Source organism: Apiospora kogelbergensis, assembly GCF_038363985.1.
Source record: "Apiospora kogelbergensis strain CBS 113332 chromosome Unknown utg000003l_segment0_segment0, whole genome shotgun sequence".
In the NCBI taxonomy this organism is placed as follows: Eukaryota; Fungi; Ascomycota; class Sordariomycetes; order Amphisphaeriales; family Apiosporaceae; genus Apiospora; species Apiospora kogelbergensis.
The window spans coordinates 491,617-515,607 of record NW_027117420.1 but is presented as its reverse complement, the minus strand read 5'-3'; the positions used below and the strand labels follow the sequence as shown (position 1 = coordinate 515,607).

General features: G+C 53.7%; 10 protein-coding genes across 10 annotated transcripts; 5 read left to right on the top strand and 5 right to left on the bottom strand.

The window, feature by feature from the left end:
- Positions 1–265: 265 nt before the first annotated feature.
- Positions 266–1,659, bottom strand: PG998_004843 (uncharacterized protein; the record flags this gene model as incomplete). Its single annotated transcript, XM_066871661.1, has 2 exons — positions 266–1,424; positions 1,505–1,659. 2 exons carry the CDS (start codon positions 1,657–1,659, stop codon positions 266–268), a joined length of 1,314 nt encoding a protein of 437 aa, XP_066731758.1.
- A 336-nt stretch (positions 1,660–1,995) lies between these two features.
- On the top strand, positions 1,996–2,962 carry PG998_004842 (oxidoreductase- short-chain dehydrogenase/reductase family; the record flags this gene model as incomplete). Its single annotated transcript, XM_066871660.1, has 3 exons — positions 1,996–2,032; positions 2,088–2,341; positions 2,408–2,962. The coding sequence occupies 3 exons, from the start codon at positions 1,996–1,998 to the stop codon at positions 2,960–2,962; spliced, it is 846 nt and encodes a 281-aa protein (XP_066731757.1).
- A 454-nt stretch (positions 2,963–3,416) lies between these two features.
- Positions 3,417–4,838, top strand: PG998_004841 (uncharacterized protein; the record flags this gene model as incomplete). The annotated part of the gene is made up of 3 exons (XM_066871659.1): positions 3,417–3,741; positions 3,793–3,936; positions 3,994–4,838. 3 exons carry the CDS (start codon positions 3,417–3,419, stop codon positions 4,836–4,838), a joined length of 1,314 nt encoding a protein of 437 aa, XP_066731756.1.
- A 289-nt stretch (positions 4,839–5,127) lies between these two features.
- On the top strand, positions 5,128–6,629 carry PG998_004840 (uncharacterized protein; the record flags this gene model as incomplete). Its single annotated transcript, XM_066871658.1, has 6 exons — positions 5,128–5,220; positions 5,286–5,418; positions 5,559–5,743; positions 5,787–5,839; positions 5,984–6,156; positions 6,244–6,629. 6 exons carry the CDS (start codon positions 5,128–5,130, stop codon positions 6,627–6,629), a joined length of 1,023 nt encoding a protein of 340 aa, XP_066731755.1.
- A 303-nt stretch (positions 6,630–6,932) lies between these two features.
- Positions 6,933–8,532, bottom strand: PG998_004839 (glucooligosaccharide oxidase; the record flags this gene model as incomplete). Its single annotated transcript, XM_066871657.1, has 3 exons — positions 6,933–7,406; positions 7,469–8,009; positions 8,066–8,532. 3 exons carry the CDS (start codon positions 8,530–8,532, stop codon positions 6,933–6,935), a joined length of 1,482 nt encoding a protein of 493 aa, XP_066731754.1.
- Positions 8,533–10,075: 1,543 nt separating this feature from the next.
- PG998_004838 (PHD finger domain protein) lies at positions 10,076–13,162 on the bottom strand (the record flags this gene model as incomplete). Its single annotated transcript, XM_066871656.1, has 2 exons — positions 10,076–10,618; positions 10,805–13,162. 2 exons carry the CDS (start codon positions 13,160–13,162, stop codon positions 10,076–10,078), a joined length of 2,901 nt encoding a protein of 966 aa, XP_066731753.1.
- Positions 13,163–14,606: 1,444 nt separating this feature from the next.
- PG998_004837 (proteasome) lies at positions 14,607–15,575 on the top strand (the record flags this gene model as incomplete). The annotated part of the gene is made up of 4 exons (XM_066871655.1): positions 14,607–14,630; positions 14,724–14,908; positions 14,965–15,383; positions 15,448–15,575. 4 exons carry the CDS (start codon positions 14,607–14,609, stop codon positions 15,573–15,575), a joined length of 756 nt encoding a protein of 251 aa, XP_066731752.1.
- Positions 15,576–17,361: 1,786 nt separating this feature from the next.
- PG998_004836 (sarcosine oxidase) lies at positions 17,362–18,624 on the bottom strand (the record flags this gene model as incomplete). The annotated part of the gene is made up of 1 exon (XM_066871654.1): positions 17,362–18,624. One exon carries the CDS (start codon positions 18,622–18,624, stop codon positions 17,362–17,364), a length of 1,263 nt encoding a protein of 420 aa, XP_066731751.1.
- Positions 18,625–19,385: 761 nt separating this feature from the next.
- On the top strand, positions 19,386–20,751 carry PG998_004835 (MFS general substrate transporter; the record flags this gene model as incomplete). The annotated part of the gene is made up of 3 exons (XM_066871653.1): positions 19,386–19,429; positions 19,566–19,872; positions 19,933–20,751. The coding sequence occupies 3 exons, from the start codon at positions 19,386–19,388 to the stop codon at positions 20,749–20,751; spliced, it is 1,170 nt and encodes a 389-aa protein (XP_066731750.1).
- Positions 20,752–21,216: 465 nt separating this feature from the next.
- Positions 21,217–23,068, bottom strand: PG998_004834 (allantoate permease; the record flags this gene model as incomplete). Its single annotated transcript, XM_066871652.1, has 5 exons — positions 21,217–21,490; positions 21,587–21,644; positions 21,697–22,606; positions 22,660–22,791; positions 22,856–23,068. 5 exons carry the CDS (start codon positions 23,066–23,068, stop codon positions 21,217–21,219), a joined length of 1,587 nt encoding a protein of 528 aa, XP_066731749.1.
- Between the last annotated feature and the right edge of the window lie 923 nt (positions 23,069–23,991).

Below are 23,991 nucleotides of genomic sequence, written 5' to 3'. Positions count from 1 at the left end.
TTGATGGTGACAGTGGTGTCTGGGGCGTTAGTGGTGTTGGGTTGTATAAAGGGGTACGAAAAGAGGCCATAAAATCTTACCAGTTATTAAAGAATCAAGAATGATTCCGAGTCTGACATTTGTATTTTCTCGAATATACCAGAATTCAAGAAGGGCAGGCTCTTCTAATTTATGAGAGTCGTTGATGTACAAATTCTATTCACGATACATGTGTGCTCAACGACCATATTCCTAACAACTTCCGGCTAATTCGCTGCGTCTTCACTCACCCCCCAGGAAATAGGCCTCCCAGAAGCTGCAACCTGACCGTACGAACAAACTCTTGCATTTGTTCATCAGTATGGAAAGACTCGTTGTAGGTGACACTGAGGTTCAGCTGGTCGCGAAATGTCCAGATAAATGTGGTACCCTGCCGAGACAAGATCTCGACACCGAGGCCAACAGCCTTGACCTCCAGGCCGGCCTGTGAAGTACCATAGAAGTTGCGTACCATCTTCTCCACAACCCCAATGCTGCTGATGTCCATGTCGCTCGGCGGCGGTCCGTCTCCTGGTTTGAGGCCGCGGATCATGGCGCCCAGCTGCGCCGCGTACTCGCGATGGGCGTCAAGGAACTCGCGCGTGACACCCTTCTTGTACTCTCCGGCGTAGCTCCGTACGCGCTCGGCCCACGACATGCGCGGATCCACCCGCGTCATCCAGCCCGTCGAGTACAGCCCGGCCGCCGCGGCGGGCGTCGAGTACGGCGCCGGCAGGTACGGCCGCAGCGCGAAGCGCACCGTGCTGGTGTAATGCTTGCTGTCACGGTCCACCGCGTCGGCCAGGGCGTAGTTGGCCCCCGCCACGCTCGCATGCATAGCCAGGTGCACGCTGACGCCGTGCTGCTTACAGGCTGCGACGATCTTCTTTGTCTCCGCCTCGTCGAACACGAGCGAGGCGCTGCGCGTTCCGCCCGGTAGCGTCGCCGCGTCGCCCAGGAACGGGAGCCCGATGGCGCCGGCCGCGTGGGCAAAGGTGCCGACGAGGGCGGCGCCGCGCGCCTTCAGCTCGGACGTCGATTCCGTGGGCATCGCGGCGGCGTCTTCGACACATGGCGTGAGGCGCTCGACCTCCGTCCCCCATGCCAACGAGGCCGGGTCGGCGAGTGCGGGATCGGAGGCGAGAGCAAGGAAGGCGTCTAGCAGGAGAAGCACGCCGACCCCGTCGGTGCGCCAGTGCGAGGTATGCCCGAGAAGCTCACCAGAGCGCGGGATCCATACCAGTCTCGCGAAAGGTGAGGGCTGGAAAGTTCGGATCACGTCAGCGGATGAGCTGGCATCCGCGGCAACGCTGAAAGTCTGATCGACCCAGCCGTCGAGGGCAGCTCCGTCGGCAGGGACAGTGTAGACGAAGGTAGTGTCATTATCGGGGGTGCAGCCACCTCGACTGCAAGACTCGGATGCTGGAAGCGCAGGTGTGCCCAGGCGCGTCGGAAAAGAGCGACCAAGTCTGAAGAAGCCAGGGACCCCGTGGGAGCAATAGTAGCCGTGGAATTGATGGCCCAGCCCTCGCGCTTTTGCTCTAGCTGCAGTCCTGCATCGCCGATGAATTTGATGAAACTCTCGTTTTCACCAATTGGGCGGGAATACACCCCTTCTATATCCGTCTTTCTCCAGGTCATGGTGATCTGTTGGTCTGCACTGGACTCTGAGATGCTATTCCCGAGACCTGAAACCTACCGAGAGAGAAGCCAGGGTGTTTGAGCTCATGAAGTGTTCATCGAAAGCAGTGCGGAGGGTCTAGTAATTATTTTATAAGATGCTCCGGACTTAACCTCTCTAGGCAGGTCGACTCTACCCGCAGCCAACACCCTCTTGCCCCGCATGCCGTCATACGATCGGCCAAGCATTGGAGCCAACGACGGATGCCTATCGTACTTGGTTGAGTGTTGTAGCACTCGAAACCGATTCCGCTTTGTCCCATATCACATTCGCTTGTGTCAAAGACATCCATCGATATGGATATTCGGGGTGTAGTCATCGTAACCGGAGCTGGTTCGTCCCACCAACCGTCTCTCTGCTGCATGCCACTAAGCAGACTTGGTAATAGGAAGCGGAATTGGGAAAGCGGTTGCTCAGCGTTTAGCTTCGCTTGGTGCCGATGTCCTGGTTTGTGCCGATCTAAACCTCGATGCCGCCAAGGAGACAGTGGCTCTATGCCAAAACGCACGAGGCAACGATTCAGGGAGCTTCCAAGCAACCGCACATGCCGTTGATGTGCGCAACGAAGACGAAGTTGATGGCCTCGTGACGGATGTTGTTAACGACCATGGCCGCATTGACGTGCTTGTGAATACTGCTGGTGTAAGCCTTCTTCTCCATCCACAACACAGCAAGCGATATCTTACTAATTCCTGACGGGACGCTTAGTTCGGGGCCGCAAATCAGACCCCTATCCGTGACATGTCCCTTGCAGATTGGAGGAGCCTCGATGATGTTCATAACATTGGCTGCTTTCTGTTAACCCGCGCCGCTTTGCGTGTCATGCACAACCAGGAGGCCGTCGTGCCAACGACGGTGGTTGACAGACCTCCAACCAGAGGCAGCATTGTAATGCTCACTTCCTTGGCCTCGGAGGGCGCATTCCTGGGCGTAGGGAACTACATCGCAGCAAAGCATGCCGTCAAGGGTATGGTGCAGACAGCTGCTATCGAGAATGCTGGCAGGGGCATTCGAGTCAACGCTGTTGCTCCTTCGTATGTCTCGGGGCCGATGATGGATCGTTTTCTTGAGTCATCTCCCGAGGTAAAGAAGGAGATGCTGGGTGATCTGCCCATGGGAAGATTGATCAAGCCTGCGGAGGTGGCCGATGCGGTGGCATTTCTTGCCTCCCCAGCCTCCAGCTATGTGAATGGGCATACGTTGGTGATCGACGGCGGCGCATCGCTATCACTGTCTAATAGCCCTTTCAAAGGGGGCATTTAAGCGGTATCAAATGTCCAGTATGAAACCTGGGAAAACGCACGCTTTCGTTACCCTACATAGCCAAAAGACTCTGGTGAATATCTACAGAAAAGACGTGATTGGCCTGTTGACGTTGCTGGAGGGATTTGATCATCGCCCGAGCCTGGACTATGGACGCAATGGTCGATATTAAGGACTGGGGTAGAATAACGGAGGTGGCCGGGCATGGCCCCAGAATTGGAGATGACAGTCAATCATTCAGGGTGCGCAATGTTGTGAGGGGGGGCACCGAATGGAAAAGGGGGGAAATGCCGGGGTAGGCCGAACCCCCCACACACTGCCGGCTTCAGCTGCCGCAATTCACATCCTAGACTTCCCGGCAGGACATCCCCGACGAATGGGCGAAGCTTCACTCAAAAGCATCAATCCAGAGTGTTCAAACCCTGGATAAATTCAGTACGGGCTCATATCCAAGATGCGGGTTGACCCCGACGACTTCGTGGTGGTTTCTCACCAAGACGTGACGCCGAGCCTGTCGCACTCTTCCCCGCGTTACTTGGCCGAGATCAACGATGCAATTGAGCGCATATCGGACAAGCTGTGGGCAGTCAACAGGAAGATTCACGACAATCCGGAGTTGGGCTACGAAGAATTCATTGCTCATGAGACTTTGACGACATTCATGAAAAGCATTGACGGCTGGAAAGTAACGCCCTCTGCCTATGGCTTGAAGACGGCTTGGGTGGCGGTGTGGGACAGCGGCAAGAAAGGACCTGCGATCTCATTCAATTGCGAGATGGGTGAGTCTCTGATTCGTTGAAATCGCTGAAACCTGTACTAAATGCAGCTAGACGCACTCGAGGGAATCGGCCATGCGTGCGGTCATAACCTCATTGCGACAGCCTCCGTCTCAGGGGCATTAGCAACGGCTGAGGTCATGAAGGGCAATCGACTCGCCGGGAAGGTCGTCTTGTTCGGAACACCTGCAGAAGAAGGCAAGTATCACCATCCGACACTGCACGCTCAAGAAAGTCCTCGCTAAACCACGACAGGAGGGGGCGGCAAGATCAAACTGCTCCAGGCCGGAGCCTACAAAGACCACAAAGTCGATCTCAACCTCATTTCCCACCCGGGCATCACGCGTAACCACGCACTGACTCGCACATCAGCCTACACGGAGCTCCGTGTAGAGTACTTTGGCCGGGAAGCGCATGCGGCCGCCAGCCCCTGGCTAGGCATCAACGCGCTGGACGCCTTGATCACGGCTTACAACGGCCTGTCGGTCTTGCGCCAGCAGACCATGCCGGGCGACGTGGTTCAAGGTAACATCACTGACGGCGGCTCGCGGCCCAACATCATCCACGCGTACGCGGCGGGCAACTTCGTCGTGCGCGCCAACACGCAGGCGCGTCTCGACGAGCTCGTGGTCAAGGTCCGGAGGTGCTTCGAGGCCGGGGCCACGGCGACGGGCGCCACCCTCAAGCTCGCGCCCGGCATGGCCTACGCGGACCACGTGCCCAACCGGCCGCTGGGCGCCTCGTACATGCGCTACTTCAACGCGCTCGTCTCGCCGTCCTCGCCGTCGCAGATGATCCCGGCCGACCAGGACCTCGACGAGATGCTCGGCCGCAGCGGGGCCAGCACGGACCAGGGCGATGTCAGCTACGCCATGCCGAGCCTCAGTCCCGGGTTCGCCATCGTGCCGGGCCCGCAGGGCAACGGGCCGCACAGCCCCGACTTCACCTACGCAAGCGGCACAAGGGACGCGTTCGAGAAGGCGCTCAGGGTAGGCAAGGCGCTGGCCGGCACGGCGATGGATGTTCTGACAGTTGATGGGCTTCTGGAAGACGTCAAGCGGGCGTGGGAGGATAGCATCATTGGGCTTTCCACGCCATAGAAGAAACGCTGGTCCGAATCTGCATATGGCAAGGCTTTTTTGACAATCGCTCTCAGCAGACTCTTTTGTCCAATGACCTCCGTGTTGATCCTTCCTTGTACATATTTTCTCTTTATGTTGTATGACCTAGATCCTTTGTCAAGTGAAGCGTCGCACCTGCTGCTTGCGGAAAGATACCCGCCCATTGTTCCTCCAAGCTTGATAATGTGCTGTTGAATGGCGATGATTGGATTCTCGTCGCAATCTGTTGGTATCGTGAAGAAGCCCCACAGCGAATGTTGGCTTCAAAATGTATACCGTGCCGTATAGAATCCCTGGAAGGCAAAGACCTCCTCTCATTTATAATCGGACCTTCCCCCATTCTCCGAATGTCCCTTATTGGGTGAGTCTGATCTGTTCCTCTTCCATGGCAGTGTTTCCCAGGAGACTTGTCACTAACTCTGACAGGATGCTCCGTGGCCCTTTGAAGTCATAGAAAACCGTGCCGGAGCGACGAGGAAGGTCCAACCCGATTTTGAACAAGCAGTCCCTATCCAGAAGTTCACCAAGACTTTGCTGCGGTTGCCTCCCGATGGAAACAGTATGTATACAGTCTATCGAGCTCACATTGCCATCCTACTAACATTGGGGATTCAAGTGATAAAGAACGAGTACTTCTTGGACAGCAGCATATCGCTCGCGCTCAATGCGTACAACTTGCATTCTCCTCCGCGAGAACAGGCAGCGGTATGTTGCTGATCGCCGACACCCTGGACCCTCGCACGTATTTGCTAATCGACCTTGCCGTGGCTAGTGGGCGTATTTCCACTGGAAAGGCAATCAATCATGTGTGGATGTGCCCCGAAACCCAGGCCCAGGGTACGACTGGACCAGAACGCAAACCAAGATGGACTATGCTTTGCAAGGTAGAGCGTCTCACGTCAGCACGCATCTGAGACGCGACTATAGCGGAGCGTGGACCTCGATAGTGACACACCCCATACGCTGGGTGCCGAATGGACGTAAATATAGGCTGTGGTGTTGGTTCCACAGGCACGAGCTACCGCTTGGAGGCAGATACAATGACCAGGTATACTCGATGAGCGTCTATGATCGAGAAGTGAGTCTCCCCTTCTTGCCCAGTCCGCTTGTGAACACAGCCGTAGGAGACTCACACTCCATCGTGCACAGAACAATCAGATCTCGTGGCACGATCCCTGGCACCGGGGACATGCGGCCAGATGGGCCGAAATGCGCGAATTTTGGACCAATGCCATCCCTCAGTGGATGAGGGGCATCATACCCGTTGTGAGAGTGCGCTATAGGGCGCTGAGAAGGCGTGAGTAATCTGCACAACCCTGGCTCTCAACCTGTTGTCCTGTCTGAAGTTGAGTTACGACGTCTAACAACCCCTCTCCCTCACCAGTGCAAAACACGACGCACCCTAACATCAAGGCCAAGTTCTCGCAAATAAGCTGCGTTGCCATTGGCGTCTGGCTCATACGCCATATCGAGGATCCCGCGCCACTGCGCCCACCCGACGACGTCGAGACGCTGCAAGGCTTGCGAAATCTGCTGCCGGACCTGGGCGTCGTATTGTTCCAAATGCTGCGCGAGTCCACACTGAACTACGATATCAATGTTCGGGGCCAGGGCAATGCCACGCGCCGCATCGTACGCGAGAATTTTCGAGTCCACCAAAACAACGCACGCATGCGTCGGGCCATCCGGGCGGTGCTTCGAGCCAGGTTCACCGAGAATCAAACATTGAATAGCCGCGGCCCCTGGATCGTGGATGCAATAGCACCTTAAAGCGCAAGTGGGAGACGGGAGGTGCCGCTGCATGTATGTTTATGTCTGTAACGGAGAGGGAAAGAGATGTCGTTTGTAGCTTGGTTTGGATAAGAAACTGTATCCGTCTACCGAGGGTTGTGTTTGGTCAATATATCCATAGACAGTGTATCATTAGTGATAACCTGCGAGTGCAATGCCGTCGCCATGTGTCTTCATCTTTCATTCTTAAGTTAAAGCCCAACACCGTACTTCAAGCCTTGGACTTATATATGTTACGATACATCCCGTTTTCTGTAGCGTGTTTGAGATACCCCCGTTCCTCTAAGACGGCCTAATCGACTGATGGTACCAGAAGAGCTCCTCCGGATCAAATTTGGCCTTGAGCTGCTGCAGCTTGGGTAGGTTGACCCCGTAGTAAAGCATTTGTGCCGTGGCCTGGTCGATATTGGCGTCGACATAGTTGATGTACTTGCCCCAGTCCGACGCCGGCAGGGGCGCCGTGGTGGCGTCCGCCCAGCCATCTAGCAACGAGAAGCCGTCGGCTGGATAGGCGACGTCGTTGGGAACGCGGTCGTAGAACTGGATGATGAAGAGCTTGTCGCGGTGCGCGTAAGCCGTGTCGGCGTTGGACACCTGGCTGATGGCCGAGTTCTTCCCTCCGTGCATGTCCAGCTGGAACCACCAGTTGCGGTCCACGACCTTGTTGGCCGTCTCGAACCAGTAGTCGACAAAGTTCTGGGCCGAGGTCCCGTTGAGTCCTTTCAGCGTCAAACTCTTCGAGTAGAAGTTCTCTTGCTGCGGAGTTGGGTTAGTAGTGCTCCCTCTTTAGGGTTCATGGACAAGATCGGTCAACTCACCGGGCTGGGCCAGGTCCAGTCGATGGTTTCGTTGAAAGCGTAGTACGTGACGGCCTCTTTCCAGTTTACGGTCTTTGAAAGTGAGAATTTGGCCTCTGGCGCAGCCTTGGTGAGCAAAGGGGCGATGGCGGCGCGCAGCTGCTCGTCTGTGCCATAGTAAAGCCCCTCGATTCCAGGGGCACCGCGGTTGTAGTCGGAGACACGGAAGTTCAACTCGCGAGGCATTTCGTGCTTGGCGTATTGCTCAAGGGCATTGAGGCCGGCGGTGGCGGTGCTGTGGTTCCACCCTAGAGAGACACCAAAATATGTGAGAGTTGTCGGTGCCTCGATGGTTTTCAGACGCCAGGAGGTAATGATGCCGTAGTTCGACCCAGCTCCCCGGATGGCCCAGAACAAATCAGCATTCACAGTCTCCGAGGCTTCAACCACATCGCCATTGGCAAGAACCACAGTGGCGCCCACAACAAAATCGAGAGCGAGCCCGTGCATGTGGGAGCTGAAGCCAAAGCCACCATGGGCAACGTGGCCAGAAACACCGACGCTATACATGCTATTAGCTACTATGTTCTCATTGAAGCATTATTTATAACTACTTACCCGGGGCATGTGCCATGAGCAACAGCTCGGCCGTACTTTTCGTAGAGAACCGTTGCAAGATGGCCAAGCCTTGTACCGGCTTGTACGGTGGCGATATTTGTGTCCTTGTCAACGCTCACATCGGACATGCGTGACAGTTCGATAACAAGATGAGCATTGTCACCACCAAGCCCGTAGTTGGCGTAGCTATGACCTCCCGACCTTCCCGATACCTTAATACCGAGACTCTTGCCGCATAGAACGGCCTTTCGGATCTGATCCGTGGTTTCAGGCACAGCAACGGCCACAGGGGTGTAAGGGATACGGATGTTAAATGGGGCAGCATGGAGATTCCAGTCGCTGGTGCCCTTATGGTCGTTCGGGATGCCAGAGGCTCCAAGGCATTGGTAGATTTCAGCACGCGTGACCAGGGCCACGCTTTGGACAAGAGCGGCCAGACTGCTGAGAACCAGAGTGCTTCTAAACATTTTGAACTTGAAAGCAGCTCAGCGATGGGAACACTGGCTAGCTATCAGTTACGACGCATCTTGTGGCAGGCAATCAAACTTAAGTAGACCGGTGTGTGAACCTAGGAATCTTAAGAAGTGCACATTTGGGAATTCGGAGGCCACGGCCGTATTACAGACAGCCCTGGACCTGGGATACTGGGATCGAGAGTTTACTGCCAAGATACTAGTAGGCCATGATAGACCCAGATACTGGGGTGGGTGGTAGAACCCAACGGCCCTTGCCAAGACATCGATGAGAAACAAATCTCTACTCGTCATGCCAGTCGTTGCTTTCTTGAAGAATATGCCTCGAAGAGCGGTACTGTGGCTGACTGACGTCTGTGGATGTCCAGAAGCAGCCTGGCTACAGATATCAGCAGTCTTTGCTGACTCATGGCCCTTTAGGAAAGCCTGTCATCAAGGATGTGAACCGGGATGAGAATACGGGAGAGTTCCCGGTTGAGGTTGGCATATCGTCCCACAGTCTGGGGAATTTCGCTGCTTTCGGGATGCCAAAATCACGCTTTGCCTCGACTCCAGCTTTCCTCATTCCTTGGCATAAGAGTTGACGCGGAGTTGCATCGCATGATGACCTGAACCGGATCCTGCGGGCGGAAGGCTTTGGTGTTTACGTCGTAACCTGAAGAATCTCACGGCTTCAAGTCTACTTGGGCGCCGTGCCAAGGGGCGCTGACAAGGCGCCAGATAGACGCTAACCAGGATGATGGGCAGCTGCATGATCTTTCCCCATTTTGTTGAATGATCATGAGCCCCCGGGAAGTTCCGTTGGAGGTTCGGGATCTGACTGGATGGTGCTTCCGGGGCCCCCGTGATTCAGTTTGATTGACTGGCCCTGGGTTTTTGGGATCCCAATTCGGATATCGGAACTTCAGAGAACCAGACCTGCGCGGCGACAATCTGGCGTGTAGCCTGCTCTGCTATGCCGTGCAATGTTCAATGTTGTTCCCACGATGTGAGAGCCAGCGTGGCCAGACTAGTGCGCAAGCTGGGCCCCTGTCGAAGCTAGACCTATCGGAATGTGCCTTTTCACGAAATCGGTTTCGCAGGACCGCTCATCCGAAGCGACGGTGACCGCTTCGGATCGCATCCGCCGTATTTGGTCCGGCAGGAAGATTTTACCACATACGATCTCCGTCAACCACTGTTTCTGGAGTGTCTAACCAATGATGCCCATGACTGTCATACTACCTTCCATTACCCCTGACAAAGTCATGCTGTCATACCAAGACTCGCTTTGTGACAATGCCAATGATCTATCACCAGCACCAGGAGACATATCAGCAAGCATTGGTGAGCGCCTATAGTACAGGACTGGTCTGTCACATCGTCACATAATAGCGGCAGTTAAGGTCAAGTCTCCGCGAATCGGGTAGTAAATATCATCTGCATTGTGCTTTACTCTTTTCTTCATAGTACACTACCAAAGTACAGGCGGATCTTACGTCCGACTATCAAGACAATAATACTGAATAGAAGTAAAACGAAGCCATCTGCAACTGTCTTACGCCTTAGGTTGGACAGCTGCAGATGGCGCTGACGGGGGTGCTCCGGGGGGTAGATTGGCCGCAGCCGCAGCCAGCGTCGTCTGTACAACACCTGGCGATGCGCTATTCGGCTGCTGCTGTGGCGCCTGCGTCTGGCCGTTCTGACGCGCGTTGTTTCCTTCCTCGGTCAACAACTTGCTGAGCAGCGGAAGGTCGTCGCGTGCCCGCGGGTCTCGATCCAAGCACCGCTTGACCGCGTTCCATTCGCCCTCTTTCATGCGAGCAGCGTGGGGCAGCAAGAAGGTCACCGTGGGACTATTGAACAGAGGACCTAGGACTTGACGTGCCTTTTCCTCGCCCTCGGCCTGCGCCCGCTTAGTTGCCTCAATATCTTGAGCCGGAGGAGCCGGTGAGGGAGCTACCGGGCCCGGTGTCTGTCGAGGAGGCTGCGCCGGTGGTTGTGGCTGAAACTGGGGCGGCTGCTGCATCTGAGGAGATGGTTGGGCCTGATACTGCGGCTGCGGCTGTTGTTGAGGCTGATGCTGGGCTTGAGCATGATACTGAGGTTGGGCGTGGGGCTGAGGATGGTATTGGGGCTGAGTTTGTGGTTGTGGTTGAGGCGGTTGTTGTTGATATTGATGGGGAGCCTGAGGCTGCGGCTGAGTTTGTGGCTGGCCCTGATGGGGAGGTTGGGGAGCAGGGCTTTGAGCTTGTGATGCAGCGGGTGCAGCTTGACCAGGAATGACAGGAGGCGGGATGGGAGTATGGCTCTGATGAGACGGGAATGTCGCACTGGGAGGTGCCTGTGGTGTTGCTGGTGACCAGGTAGGTCCGGTCACAGATGATTGCCGCCGATCAGGTACCGGGGTAGAGGCCTGCATCGACATTGGAGTCGGAGTACCCTGTGGCACTGGCATCTGAGGCTCGGTGCTGACAAAAGGCTGGAGCTTTTCGTCGCGATACACAAAGATCAACAGCAAGAGAGGTTCTGTCCTGTTCTGGGGAATGAGATGGCCTTCGATGTTCTGAAGAGGTTCCGGTAAGGGGCTGTCACCTTCAGGTATAGGTACGAGGTAGGTATCCCGGACGTTGCCCATCTTTCTGTCGCCCACGACGCCGTACCTCTTCTTCGACATGAAGTAGTTTACGACGGTTTGGAAGTTGGTCCGTGATGCGGCGTCGTTGGGATCGGCCACCGAGAGACTGGTGATAACTAGGTCAATCTGGTTGTTATACCTCAAACCGCATAGATATGGCACCGCCTTGTCCTCGGGGATGCGGCCAGCCACGTTCAAGACAACCGGGATGAGGTCGTTCCAGGCTATACCACTTTGCTTGCTTAGATCCGCACCGCCAGCATACTTGGCAATAGCTCGGAATTCGGCCGTGTTCCCCATCTTCAGGTCACCGTGCCACACCACATCGGGATCCAGGTTCTCGGTTGGTGAGTAGGGTGGCGATTCGGTGCCATCGTCCAACAAACGATCAACATCCGGGTCGACACCAGGACCCGTGGGAGGAACTGGCGCCGACGGACGACGCTGATGGGCAGATGCTGACGGCGACCGCACTTTCGAGTAGACATTGTCAATGTCGAAGTCGTTGTGTTTCGGTGATTTCTGTGAGCCAGTATCGACACGGAGAGGTTTGTTTGGTCGCTCGGCGCCCGATGTCCCAAAGGCTGCACCTTGGTTAGGAGATTTACTCGATTCGCCGGCAGAGGCGCCCTTAACGCTCTGCCTGCGTAGAACCGAGGGCACCTCTTCCGTGGTGGTGGCGAAGCTCTCGTTCTCGACAATCTCTTCACCTTTGTGGGTACGTCGAACCCGAGGGCCCTCCTCAGCTACCAATGTGGACTGCTTGTCGGCCTTGGCCTTCATTTCGGCCGTCTCCCGTTGCAGCTCTTCGGTGGCCAGCTCGTTTGTGGACATAGTGGCGACAGTGGGCGGCGTTAGGGTGCGGTCGAAGACGCGAACAGCCAGCGGCACATTCCTCTTAAGGTTGAAGATCAGAGTGCGTGCCTGGGCTGAGGCGGCTTGCTGGCTATGGTTGTCGTGTAGGGCGCGCTCAATCTCGAGGGCATGGCGTTCTACGATGCTCTTCTTGTTGCCGTCTTTCGGGATGCTGAACAGACGTTCCTTAATCGCTACGTCGAGCGCAGCCTCGAGAGACTTCTGCAGGCCTTGGGCAACCTTCTTTCGGGCCGCAGGCTCCAGCTTATCAGCACTGGTGGCCAAGTCTTCCGGTGGTGTGTACTTGGGCGTAGACGGAGCAACCTGGGTCTCGGCAACTTTGCGCAGCTTGCTCTGGGGACCCTGTGAGTGATCGCGTTGTTTCCGCTTGCCCTTCACGGGCTCTTCTTCCTTCTTCACCTCAGGGGTAGGCGATGGCTTGGCCTTGGAAGCCGAGGCTGCGGGTGACGTCCGGTCCTTGGAGTCGCTGACCCTCTTGGCCTTGCCCTTCTTGCCGCCCTTTTTCTTCTTGGTCTCGTCCTCGTGCTTTTGTCGCCTTGTGACCCAAGGCTCTTCGCCCTGGGCCATGCCCTCAAGGAGCTCCTTGTGGTCTTCGGGTTTGCATTGTTCGCAGAAATACTCCTTAGGTAGATCGTCATCGAAGATGCTCATGCCCATACACACGTTGTGCTGCCAGGCGCCGCACTTTTCGCAGGCGATCCATGGCTCGTTGGGGTCGTCGTTGTCCTGAGAGATGGCGCCGCACACGCAACGGATGACCTCCTCGTCCTCTTCCTCCTCTTCCTTCTGTGCCACCTTTTTGCCCTTCTTAGCCGACTGCTTCCGCTTACTCGGCTGAGGGCCGTTCTCGAGGGCCTCGAAGGCTTTGGTGTGCTGACCTTTAGTGGCGCGCACCGATCGTCGTGGCTCTTGCTCAGCTGGTTGTGACAGGTTACGTGTTAGATTGCGCGTGAGATAGCGAGGAGAGATTGACGGTTGGGAGGCCATGACGACTTCGCCATGCGCCTCGACACTTGTTGCGCCGCCTCTTCTGCTCCGTGTAGAGACAGAGGATGAGGGCGGCGAAGGACGCGCAGGTAAAGGCGCCTGTGATGCGCGAGTACGATTGTGAGAGGTGCGCTTACCAGACATTGTGGGTGAGTAAACCTGTTACGGGATGAAGCTGTTCTGTGTTCTTATACGTTGGGGCGGATGTGTGAATGTGTGGTTTGCTGTGATCTGTTTGGTAGCCCGATGTTTGCAGGATGGACCGCTTTGCATGCGACAGATGTATTTACGAAGAGTGGCTTGCAGACAGATTGGGAAGCGCAATGGTAGAGCAGGCGGTCACTGGCCGGGCAATCATGGGAGAACTCTACGCAGCAAGATTCAACTATTGCTTTGGAGAAAAGGCAGACGCAGGCAAGTAGTATGGCTGCGCTGTCGCAAGTGTGGGCAGAGTCTTGTCTTGTGTTGATGCCAACAACAAGCTCTATTCCCAAGTCGACCTATTCCCTCCAACCTACGATCAGGAGAGAAAAAGTCCCCACACGGGTTTGTCGGATTGTGAGTGTGCCAGCCGGGCCGCGAAGTGTCAGGCGCCACTGGACGAGTAGCTGAGGGCGTTCGAGCGGATTGCGCGACGAGCGATGAGCCGGTGTGTTGCGACTAGAAACGGGAAAAATCACGGTCGCGAGATCGCGTGCCTCGTAAAGTGGAGTTTGAGGGAGGTGGGAATCTGTCAGTCGCAAATGTCGAACGGAACTCGATAGACGGCGGATCACGTCAGGCTTGTGTCGCGTAGGTGTCGTGGTAGAGTCGAAGGCATTGATGTGACCCCTCACGTTCAGCGGCGGTGCGAGGTTGTAGAAAGTGAATTGAAGGATGGGTGGAGAGAAGAACAAAGTGATGAAGATTAGGAGGGCTCGGATAGAAGGGGTGCGGAGGAGTTGCAGTAGAAGAGAAGCGGAGGTGGATTCTTGATCGACCGAATGGGGATTCCAGTTTGCGGTCGCAAGTACCGCCACTGCTATCATCGTACGGCAAGATACCTGATCGGTACCTACTTTGCAAAACCGCACGGACCAGAACCTTCCAGCCGGTTAATGAGTGGCCCGTGTCTGACTCAATCTTCGTCTCGATCCAGACAGCTTCCGCCACAGAGAAGCTAAAGCTCGAAGCTAGGAGCTCGAAGCTCTTCCCTTCCCAGACAGACAGTGTGGCGCGTGAATCTGTGGCTGGGTAGTCGACGGTCTTATCTTATCGCAGCTGGCTACGCTGCTTGCCTGTGCCTCGACTGTTTGACGCGTGTGGGTTCTTGCCTAGCACCGCTACAGCTCCCAGGCCAGCAGCCTGTCCCGCCCGCCAGCCTTCCCTAGCGCTGTATCAATCAATTGCGTTGGCCAGCTCTCTGCCTGTACCGACTGCAAGTGCACTTACCTTACGTCGTTCCTTCAGCCTTCCCGCCCATCACCACACATCCAACCCACGATACCTCCAACCCGACCGTAGAAGAAACACCGCTGTCTCTTCAGGTCCCATTCAGCAATAGCCAAACAGCCGCTGCGGGCCATTTCCACCTTCAGATCTCGTCGCCATGTCTCGTCGCTACGATTCCCGAGTAAGCTCCCTCTACCATGCCTCCCCCCATCTTGCATCGCAGCTGTTCGGCTCCTCCGCCCGCACCAAACAAAATTGACCATCGTCTCCCCAGACAACAATCTTCTCCCCCGAAGGCCGTCTCTACCAAGTCGAGTATGCCCTCGAGGCCATTTCCCACGCCGGTACCGCCATCGGAATCCTCGCCAAGGATGGCATTGTCTTGGCCGCAGAACGCAAGGTCACATCCAAGCTGTTGGAGCAGGACACATCAGCCGAAAAGCTGTACATTCTGAATGAGTAGGTGCAAGGCTCACTGGTTGCAACTTTTGTTCGGAAAATCTGACGATGCATAGCAACATGATCTGTGCTGTCGCTGGCATGACGGCCGATGCCAACATCCTCATCAACTACGCCCGCCAAGCCGCCCAGCGATACCTCCTTACCTACAACGAAGACATTCCCTGCGAGCAGCTTGTGCGACGACTTTGCGACCTTAAGCAAGGATACACACAACACGGTGGTCTCCGACCCTTCGGCGTCTCTTTCATTTACGCCGGGTGGGACCCCCAGCGCCAGTTTCAGCTCTACCTCAGCAACCCCTCGGGCAACTACGGTGGCTGGAAGGCAACAAGTGCCGGTGCCAACAATGCAAGCGCCTCCAGCTTGTTGAAGCAAGACTACAAGGAGGACTGCACCCTGAAGGAGGCGTGTGCTATGGCAGTCAAGGTGCTTAGCAAGACCATGGACTCGACAAAGCTGAGCAGCGAGAAGAGTATGTGGCCCACGCACTGCACCCCTTATTTTATATCGACACGATACTGACACCAAGCCTCTAGTTGAATTTGCGACAGTGGGTCAGACAGAGGATGGCAAGATCTATCACCGCCTGTGGAGCGCAGATGAGATCACCACGCTATTGAAGGAGAACGATCTGGCCAAGAACGAGAACACCGAAGACAACTAGATTGCCTTGTCCGTGTCTGTTACGGGATATGGGTCACATCATAGAGCAGCTGTACTAATATGACCTCGAAAGAATGACGACTGGCATGAATCAGCATCGATTCTACCTCCATGAATCACTCGAGTGGCGACGTGAAAAGCATCTAGTGACTAAACTTGGTGTTTAAGTCGAGTCATACTATTTTTACCACCATATTCCTGCATCATTATGTGCTATCAAACATTGGTGACTTTGGCGGCCGCACCCGGGTTGTAAGTGGTCAAGTCACAGCTGCTATGAACACACCAGGCCTCATATTTATTGTCCAAGTTCATTACAGCTCCGTATCATGTGATTGAAAGTATCCATGTATACCTGCTTCAATGCATACACAACAGTCGAGCAGATATACTCAGGCAAAAGGCAGCCCACCTAGTAGTCTTGCATCCCATAGAGAAAAGAAAGTATCAAGTATGTGATTTTCGATGTTGATGCATACTTCAAAGACCAGCCTCCCAAGCCAAAGCCCGAAAGCAATATGCCACCAAATCACTTGACATTTTTTGTCGACAATTCACCCAAAGTGTAACTGTCATGGTGAACTCGTGATTCATAGGATTTAGCAGACATGAACAGATAATTTTAAGGGAAGTGTAGGTAAACGTGTGACAGAGCAGTTCCAGAGTTGTGCAACTCAAAGACCCCTGGCACGGCACTGATTGCCAATGCTGCCAGAAACAAAACACATGATCGATTACCACTTGTTCGTATGCTGTATGATGGATACAGACTGGCTATAAATCAGAACCCAAAAGAGAAGTGAGAATTCTGGTATGCGATGCTCCATACACTGGAGCATCGCCGCATAGATGAGAGCTATACATTCTGTAGAGTCGCCGTGGAAACCGTGGGGTATGTTGAATGTAAGGGGTGAAGTTCAAGAAGTGTTAGGATGAACATCACTCAAGCACACTCAGGGGGCCCAAACCACCCAGTAAAGCCCATACCGAGGAGGCACAAAGCTAACTAGATTATATTAATCTAGCATTGTTTTTCAGTTGAATTGTGTTAGTCTAGTCCAGTCCAACAGCCTACATGTGGCGATAATCGGCTTCATTTATACCTTGATGTGGATTGCTAGGAACGTACCGTCTGCAAGAGAAGGATTGGTAAACTGTATCGCGAAGGAACTCGACAAACAGAGTGGTTTCCTGTTCAAGATTAACCGTCTTGTAATGGACATGTCAGAACCAGGTTACCGACGAAGCAGACTGTTCAATATCTACTGCACAACAAGCCATTAGCTTAATGCGCGTCAAATCCAACAATTGCCTTGAAGACTGATCAAGATTGCCACTCAATTTCATTGTCACTGTAGGTGCCTAGTGTGGAGTCGTGCTAAATATAGCAACTGAAGTATATAGGTAAAGTAAAGCATAAGTGGAGAAGATTAAAGAAAAAGGGGTACCCCTATTTATAGGAATGTATACTATAGATATTTCCCTCTAAGAAACTAGTACAATGCCTTCTTATATAAAATATATAAAGTAGCGTTTTATATTCTTATTAAATCTCCCTTAAATGGTAAGTATCTTAGGGATTAAATCTATATCCGCGCTCGAGGAGAGCTTGCTACTGTAGCAAACTTTGGCCAGGCTTGGTCCTTCCAAGATAGACGCAACTGAAGCTCCCATTAATAGAGATTGTACCTTCCGACTCGAGCAAACCGATATTTCTCTCATCCGTTTCCTGAATGACAAATCTAACCATTTATTTACTCTTGAAGTTCCAAGTACCCCTTAACACATTACAACTTGGATTTGACCGATAACGGTACATCTCTCAGATCAACAGGACGCCCGATCCTCCAACTAACATCTCCAGCTGCGTCCTGACCTTGCTTCCACCTCCACCTGCTCTTCTCCTGCTTACCTGCTTTAGCCAACTCCACGATCCACTGGCCTGCAATAGGCAGCATCTTGAACGCGTGCCCCGAGTCGCCGCTCGCCACGATGAGGTTGCTCTTTCCGGGTACAAAATCAATAATGTACTCGGAATCGGCTGTGTCGGCACACCAGCAGAGGTGTTTGTTGATGAGCGGGCGCTCAGCCAGCCCAGGCAGAGTTTCCCTCAACAGCTTGCGTATCTTCTCCTCGTCGGCCGGCGTGACGAAGCCGCTGAAGCTGGGCGGCACCGACAACGTGCCGTTGGGGCCGCCGGAGAAGTTGGTATACCCGGCCCCTGATGGGCATAGTTTTAGCAAGTTGGTGCGCAAATCCGGCTCGAAAAAGAACCCGAGGTCGCGCGCGTATGTTACGGGGATGCCGCGTAGCTTCTGGGCCTCGTCGGGCGTCAGTTGGACATGCGCGACGGCCCAGGCGTTCGCCGCCACTTGTCTCCCCACTTCGGGGAGCACAGTCGCGAGCGCGGCCCCAAGGGTGAGTACTGTCACGGCAGCCGTGTGCGTTTTGCCGGAAATGGTAACGGCTCCGGTACAGCGGTCCTTGGTTGGACCGTATGTCAAGTACTTCACTGCATCTCCTACGCAGAACTTCACACCCAATGCACAGCATGCCGAGTAAACGGCGGTGAGCGCATCAGCAGAGTGAGCATACCCCGCGAACCTGTTGAAGTAACCCTTCCACTCCATCGGCCCATCGAATACTGGAGCAATCTCTGAGATGTCCCCCCGCTTCTCGATCGGCGAGATCTTGCCTTTGAAAGCCGGATGTTGCTGAATGGACCCTAAAGACTTGAGTAGTGTCCTCTTGGCTTTTTCGGGAGCTTTTGTCGAGTTTGCGAGCAGGTAGCCGGTCTCGTGGTAGTAGGGAGCAAACAGCGGCGTCTTCCATGCCTGAATGGCTTGTAACGCAAGCTCGGCGTAGAAGGGATCCTCGTACTCGGCTCGAATGATCTTGTTCAGGTCGTTGCCAGCCGATTCCACCGGCGGCACGGCAGCCGACTTCTCGAGCACTGTGATGTCGGAGAAGCCGGCTTTGGCGAAATGGTAGGCAGTCGACAGGCCGAACGTGCCGGCGCCTATGACAAGAATAGGGGCTTCTTTCTCCATCATGTCGCAAATATCACTCCGACGCAAGGTTTCCCTTTGGGTGAAAGGTTCGGCTTATGAGATGAGTGTTGGCTGATTGGGCACCAATTTGGGGTTGTTTATCAGTCTCCGCTTGGATGGATGTCGGCATCTTCTCCGAATCCGATGTCGGATGGAACTCCACCCCGGGGTCAATATTGTCCCAATGCAGCCGCGGTTGTTTTGCGATATGCACCGGAGTAGGAAGCGGGGAGGCCGCTTAAGCCAGGACTAACATGTGCTTTTCATTTAGGCGACTTCATCAACCTCTTTCGGAGTCTTTCTTCTCGCGCTATCTAACCCCCAGCCGCTCTTTGTCTTTTTCTGCCGACCGGCTTATGATGGGTCGCCGAGCCGATAGCGTGGAGTTTCGGAGCCGGAGTGGGTGTCGGAGATGTCGGGGTACCTAATCCGATTCCTCATTCACCAACAGCAACATAAGATGTTCACGCAAGAGCTTGCCAACCTGACTAACTCGAGTCATCATCAGAGCGCCGGGTGAAGTGTCCCGAAAACCACCCAACATGTAGTCACTGCCGGCGACTTGGCTTCACTTGTATTTATGAGCTGAAGCTGCGATGGGTCCCGCCGACACTCAAGTCAAAGCCTACCATACCGGTTTCCGAAAGACATGCCTGGATGTTCCTGAATACACGGCGCGACGATTTCTGCGTCGATCGAATGCCCCAAGATCTCAATGTGCCCCCATCGGCGCCTGCAAGGTATAGCGTCTCACCGAAGCTATGTCCCGCATTTCCGATGCCATTGAGCTTGTCCCCGTCAACCAGTACGCGCATCGTAGTCGAAGATGGGCCACACGAAGAAGAGCAAAACCACCATATATGCTTAACCGGGTTCACGCGCTGTCTCTCACCATTGGAACTTAGCTCAGATGAGCATTACCTCTGGAACTACTTCGACAGTTGCATTGCACCGCAATGCGTTCAGAATCCTAAACTGAACCCGTACCGTGATGTAGTCTTGAGAATCGCCGCAGCCTCCAAAGAGGGACCCTTGCGATACTGTGTATTAGCAGTGGCTGCCAACCAGCTTCACAGCATCGGGCTGGTCAAATACAAAGAGGCCATGTGGCTGCACCGCGCCAGAGCCCTGCGTCTACTTTGTGCACAAGTTGCTGGTCTGGCGCATGCTTCCAGCCATACCACATGCAAAGAAATCATCATAAATGAACAGATCATTGCTTCGACCTTGATGCTATGCTTCTTCGAGGTAAGACATGGTTCTGTCGCGGGAAGGAAAATCTGTAACGTAGCTGACTGGTAGCAACAGATCTCTCAAAACTGCTCGCGCTCCTGGACCATCCATGCTGACTTTGCTCGTAATTTTCTGCGTGCAAGTCTCAATAGTCACGAATCACTCAGTGCGGAGCAGCAACGCATACACCGTTTTGCTTTTGCCTACTTTGCCACTCACGACGTGTTTGCTGCCACCGCCGGATCGCGCCTGATCCAAGATCAGGACATGGCAGAACTTTGTTATTTCACCCATGAGTCCGACATCTTGTCCTTGACGGGGTGCACAAAAAAGCTGATAATTCTGATCTCTGAGATCAGTATTCTTTGCTCCTTGCGAGAAACGGATGGCTGCAGTACCTCTAATGATCTCACTCGACGGCGAAATGAGGCGGAGCAACAACTTTGCCAACTGAGTAATATATTAATTGACCAGCCTCCAGCACCGACATCCTCTGCAATAACCGAAACCCACGCTATATTCGAAGTGAAACGGCAGGCGGCCTTAATGTATCTCTATGGACGCCTTGACGAAGCCGGACCCCAGGAGACGCATATGGTGAAGATCACGAATGAGATCTTGGGGCTTATCCAGCATATATCGGTTCGCACCAACACACTGTTATGGCCTCTATTCATTGTAGCAGTGATGGGCATCCGGACTGAGGATGAAGAGAACCGGACGTTTCTGCTGGAGAAACTGGCTGCTCTACAGGAGAGCCGGCAGTTAGGCAATGTCAATAAGGCCCGGCGGTTGATCGAAGATGTTTGGAACGCGAGAAACCTACACCCATCCCAAACTTGGAAAGGCTGGTCTGTATTGGAAGGCAGATACAATGCCATCAGCCTTGCGTAGTTATGCAGATCTATTATTATATTGAAGAAGACAAAAGAATATCCCACTGTAGTAACTACCAATTATAAAAATAGCAAAAGAAGAAGGCGGCTCAAGGCGAACTCGAAATCCATGCTTCCCGGAAATTCTCACGGAGATTCGATCCGCTAGTTTCCTGGCGACTACTTTTACCGCTCAGCCAGATGACCTAACTTCCTGGCGGGAACGTCTGATTGGAAATACTGATGTTGCTGGGCATTATAAGCTTTAGTTATTAGGTGGCTTGTACTGCAGCAAGGTAGGTGAGGTACAGGTGAATGCCTGAGGGAGACAAGTGTCGTCAAGTTAACAAGGAGGAAGCCTGGTGGGGTTGGGGACGGGGAATCACCATCACCTTTCGAGTTTGTCTTCTAAATCGGGTATTCCTGGGTCCATCTAGCCTGCATGTGCCTTCTCCCGTGAAGCAACCACACCCCTTGTAGTCTTCTAAGTGGTGTACCGAAAGTTGTGCTGTTTCTTGTCTGTGGTATCGACAAACCCATCTGTGGTCCCTTCGTGGATTCCTTCTTGTTTTCCCCATTTGCTATCGCGGCGCTTATTCTCCCACGTCGCAATAGCCCAGTATGCACCCAAGATTAACATACATGCACAGTAGGCCACCAACATGGTCACGACGCCCGTGGTGTACTTGGGAGCTTGGTCTGACCGAAATGTCTGCGGTCCGATCAGATTGCCTGCAGCATAGCCGATTGTCACCAGGCTATTTACAGTCAGATACCAGTCGGATCATCCAAGGTAAGCAAGCCAAGTAGATAAACAGTGCAGTGAGCAAGAGACTTGCCTGTACGCAACCGACTTCTTCGTGTGTCCACTCGTGTTTGCTTGGGGAAGAGATAGGCCAACGATGTACGGTGCTTTGACGGTTAGAACTTATGCCGTGGAAGGAGAATGGCAAAGTCTACTTACGCCAGTAGAAGTACATAAAGTACAGTCCAACCATCTGACCAGGGATGTTGTCCTTCGGCAAACCATACACAACTGCGGTACCCAATACGGGCAAGATTAAAGCAATCGACGCCACAAGAGTACGCCGGCTCTTCCAGCGTGCGGCGATATAGCTGAAAGCCCATGCACCGCCTGTAGCGACTATGCCGAACGGCATGGTCAACAAGCTGGACTCCAGGGGGCCAAAGCCGAGATCGTTGATGATTATGGAGCCAAAGGCTTGGAGGCCCCCATTAGGTATGTTGATAATGATATTGAACAGGACAATCAGCCATATACGAATATCTAGGACCGCCTCGATGGCTTGGTCCCACTTCCATACTCTGTTGGCAATGCCGGTCCGATTGGCGGCGAGGCGCTGGACGGCGTGGAACTTCTGCTCCGGCGTGTAGAACTTGGCATTCATGGGGTTATCGGGTAAGAAGAAGAACATGACGACGGAAACCAATATGTTGATGGAACCTGTGATGATGTAGAGATACTGCCACTTGAAGAGAGGTGCCCCGTTGGGTATCTTGCCAACAACGAAGGCAAAAAACCCATTCAATATGGAAGAGAAGTAGGCAAAAACAACTACAAGACAGATAAAAAAGGTTAGCAACATCAGGCGTGCGGGCCTGGACTGCTCACGGGCGTTTCTAGGCGGCTGTTCCTCCTTTTTGTAAAACGAGGCAATAATCATCGTCAGGGTGGGCGTGATGGCGGCTTCGAAGAAACCGAGGAAGAATCGCAGCGCCATGAAGCCTTTCCAAGATCGACATGGAGCATAGCATATAGTTAATATGGACCAGCAGACGGAAGCACTGCAGAGAAGCTTTGCTGGAGGTGCTCTTTGTACAAGATACGAAGCCGGAACCAATCCGATGAGAGTCTGGTGGCTAGGTGTTAATGACGTGCCTGCAAATGAATAGGTGCTGTACTTACACCAACAGGTAAGATACTCCCAAGCCAGCTATATTCTTGTCCAATGAAGTTGTTGTCCGTCTGGAAACCGTAGAGCGATGCTGTCCCGATCTGAACTTTGTCAACGGCTCCGAGGGTGGCGATGAGTAGTAACTACACCAAGAAGGTGCAATTAGCATAAAGACAGAAGAAGGCATGGCCATTAGTTGTACTTTACCAGGGGCACAACGCATAAATCGATCTTCCGCACAATTTCTTTCTCCTTTTCTGGAGTCATGGGCCCGAACTCGTCGTGGGTAGCGATGTAACGTGCCGCTTCGTCCAAGGCGCGGTCGTCGACTGTCTTTAATGTCTCCCCTTGGTTGGCTGAAGGGACGGGATGGATGGTGTCGCCCATCTTAACTTCTTCGTGTGACGCCCGAGTCGCCATGTTGTGCGCAAAAACCGACTACCTGCTCGTCTACCTTAAGGGTATTAGGGACTGGTATCAATATGGATACCAACATAAGCAACGATAGATTGGCCTGTTTTCGTCATGATTGAGAGTTCTGCTCTAGAAGAAGGACCGATTCATTTATTCTCGGGCTTACACACCCATGCATTCCCAAGCAGTGATGACATGCATATCATGGTCATACACGAGGCGTCAGCTATGACGCCCCAACTTGAGCGTATTGATCCGGACTATGAGCAGTTTTTACTCCGCATCTGGAGCTGCGTTACATCAGGCAAGAGTAGCATCGTGGATTATTGTGGTACGACTTACCCGATGATGGGAGTGGAGGAGAAGGCTGGCATTCGCCTCCGTGTGCCCGCCCGTTGGACGTCTTCCGGGTTGGAGATAAAGCATACAGGAAAGAAACCGCGGGGTAACGCTTATACCATTTTAATTGGTCAGTGTTTACTGAGTACGGTATGCCGAATCCGAAAGGCAATTCGAATCGACGTGCATGACGAGCATGGGGTATCACGGTCTAACTATAAGGGGTAAGGGGTAAGAGATGCAGCTCGCTGTACCGTATGATCAACTTTGGGGGGGTAGTCCATTGGCTCGGCGCCTGGGAATGAAGGAATGGTCCACATGGGTGCCGGACGTACTAAGTACTATGAGCTGAGTTTCGTCGCAGATCTTTCTGTCGGTAGCCCAAAGGGACTGGAGTGGCAAGTCGAGTGAATTGCTTCTATGGAAGCGGATCCGGTCAGAAAGACACGCAAGCTACAGACGGCTCCGATGTCGATCTCTGTCTTACAGAAGTGTTAACGCTCCTATATTAATCGCAATTCTCAAGGGTATCAGCGGCCTGAGTTCCTAGGTAATACCTCACAATTCTGAACCGGTATCGTCTTTCAGGT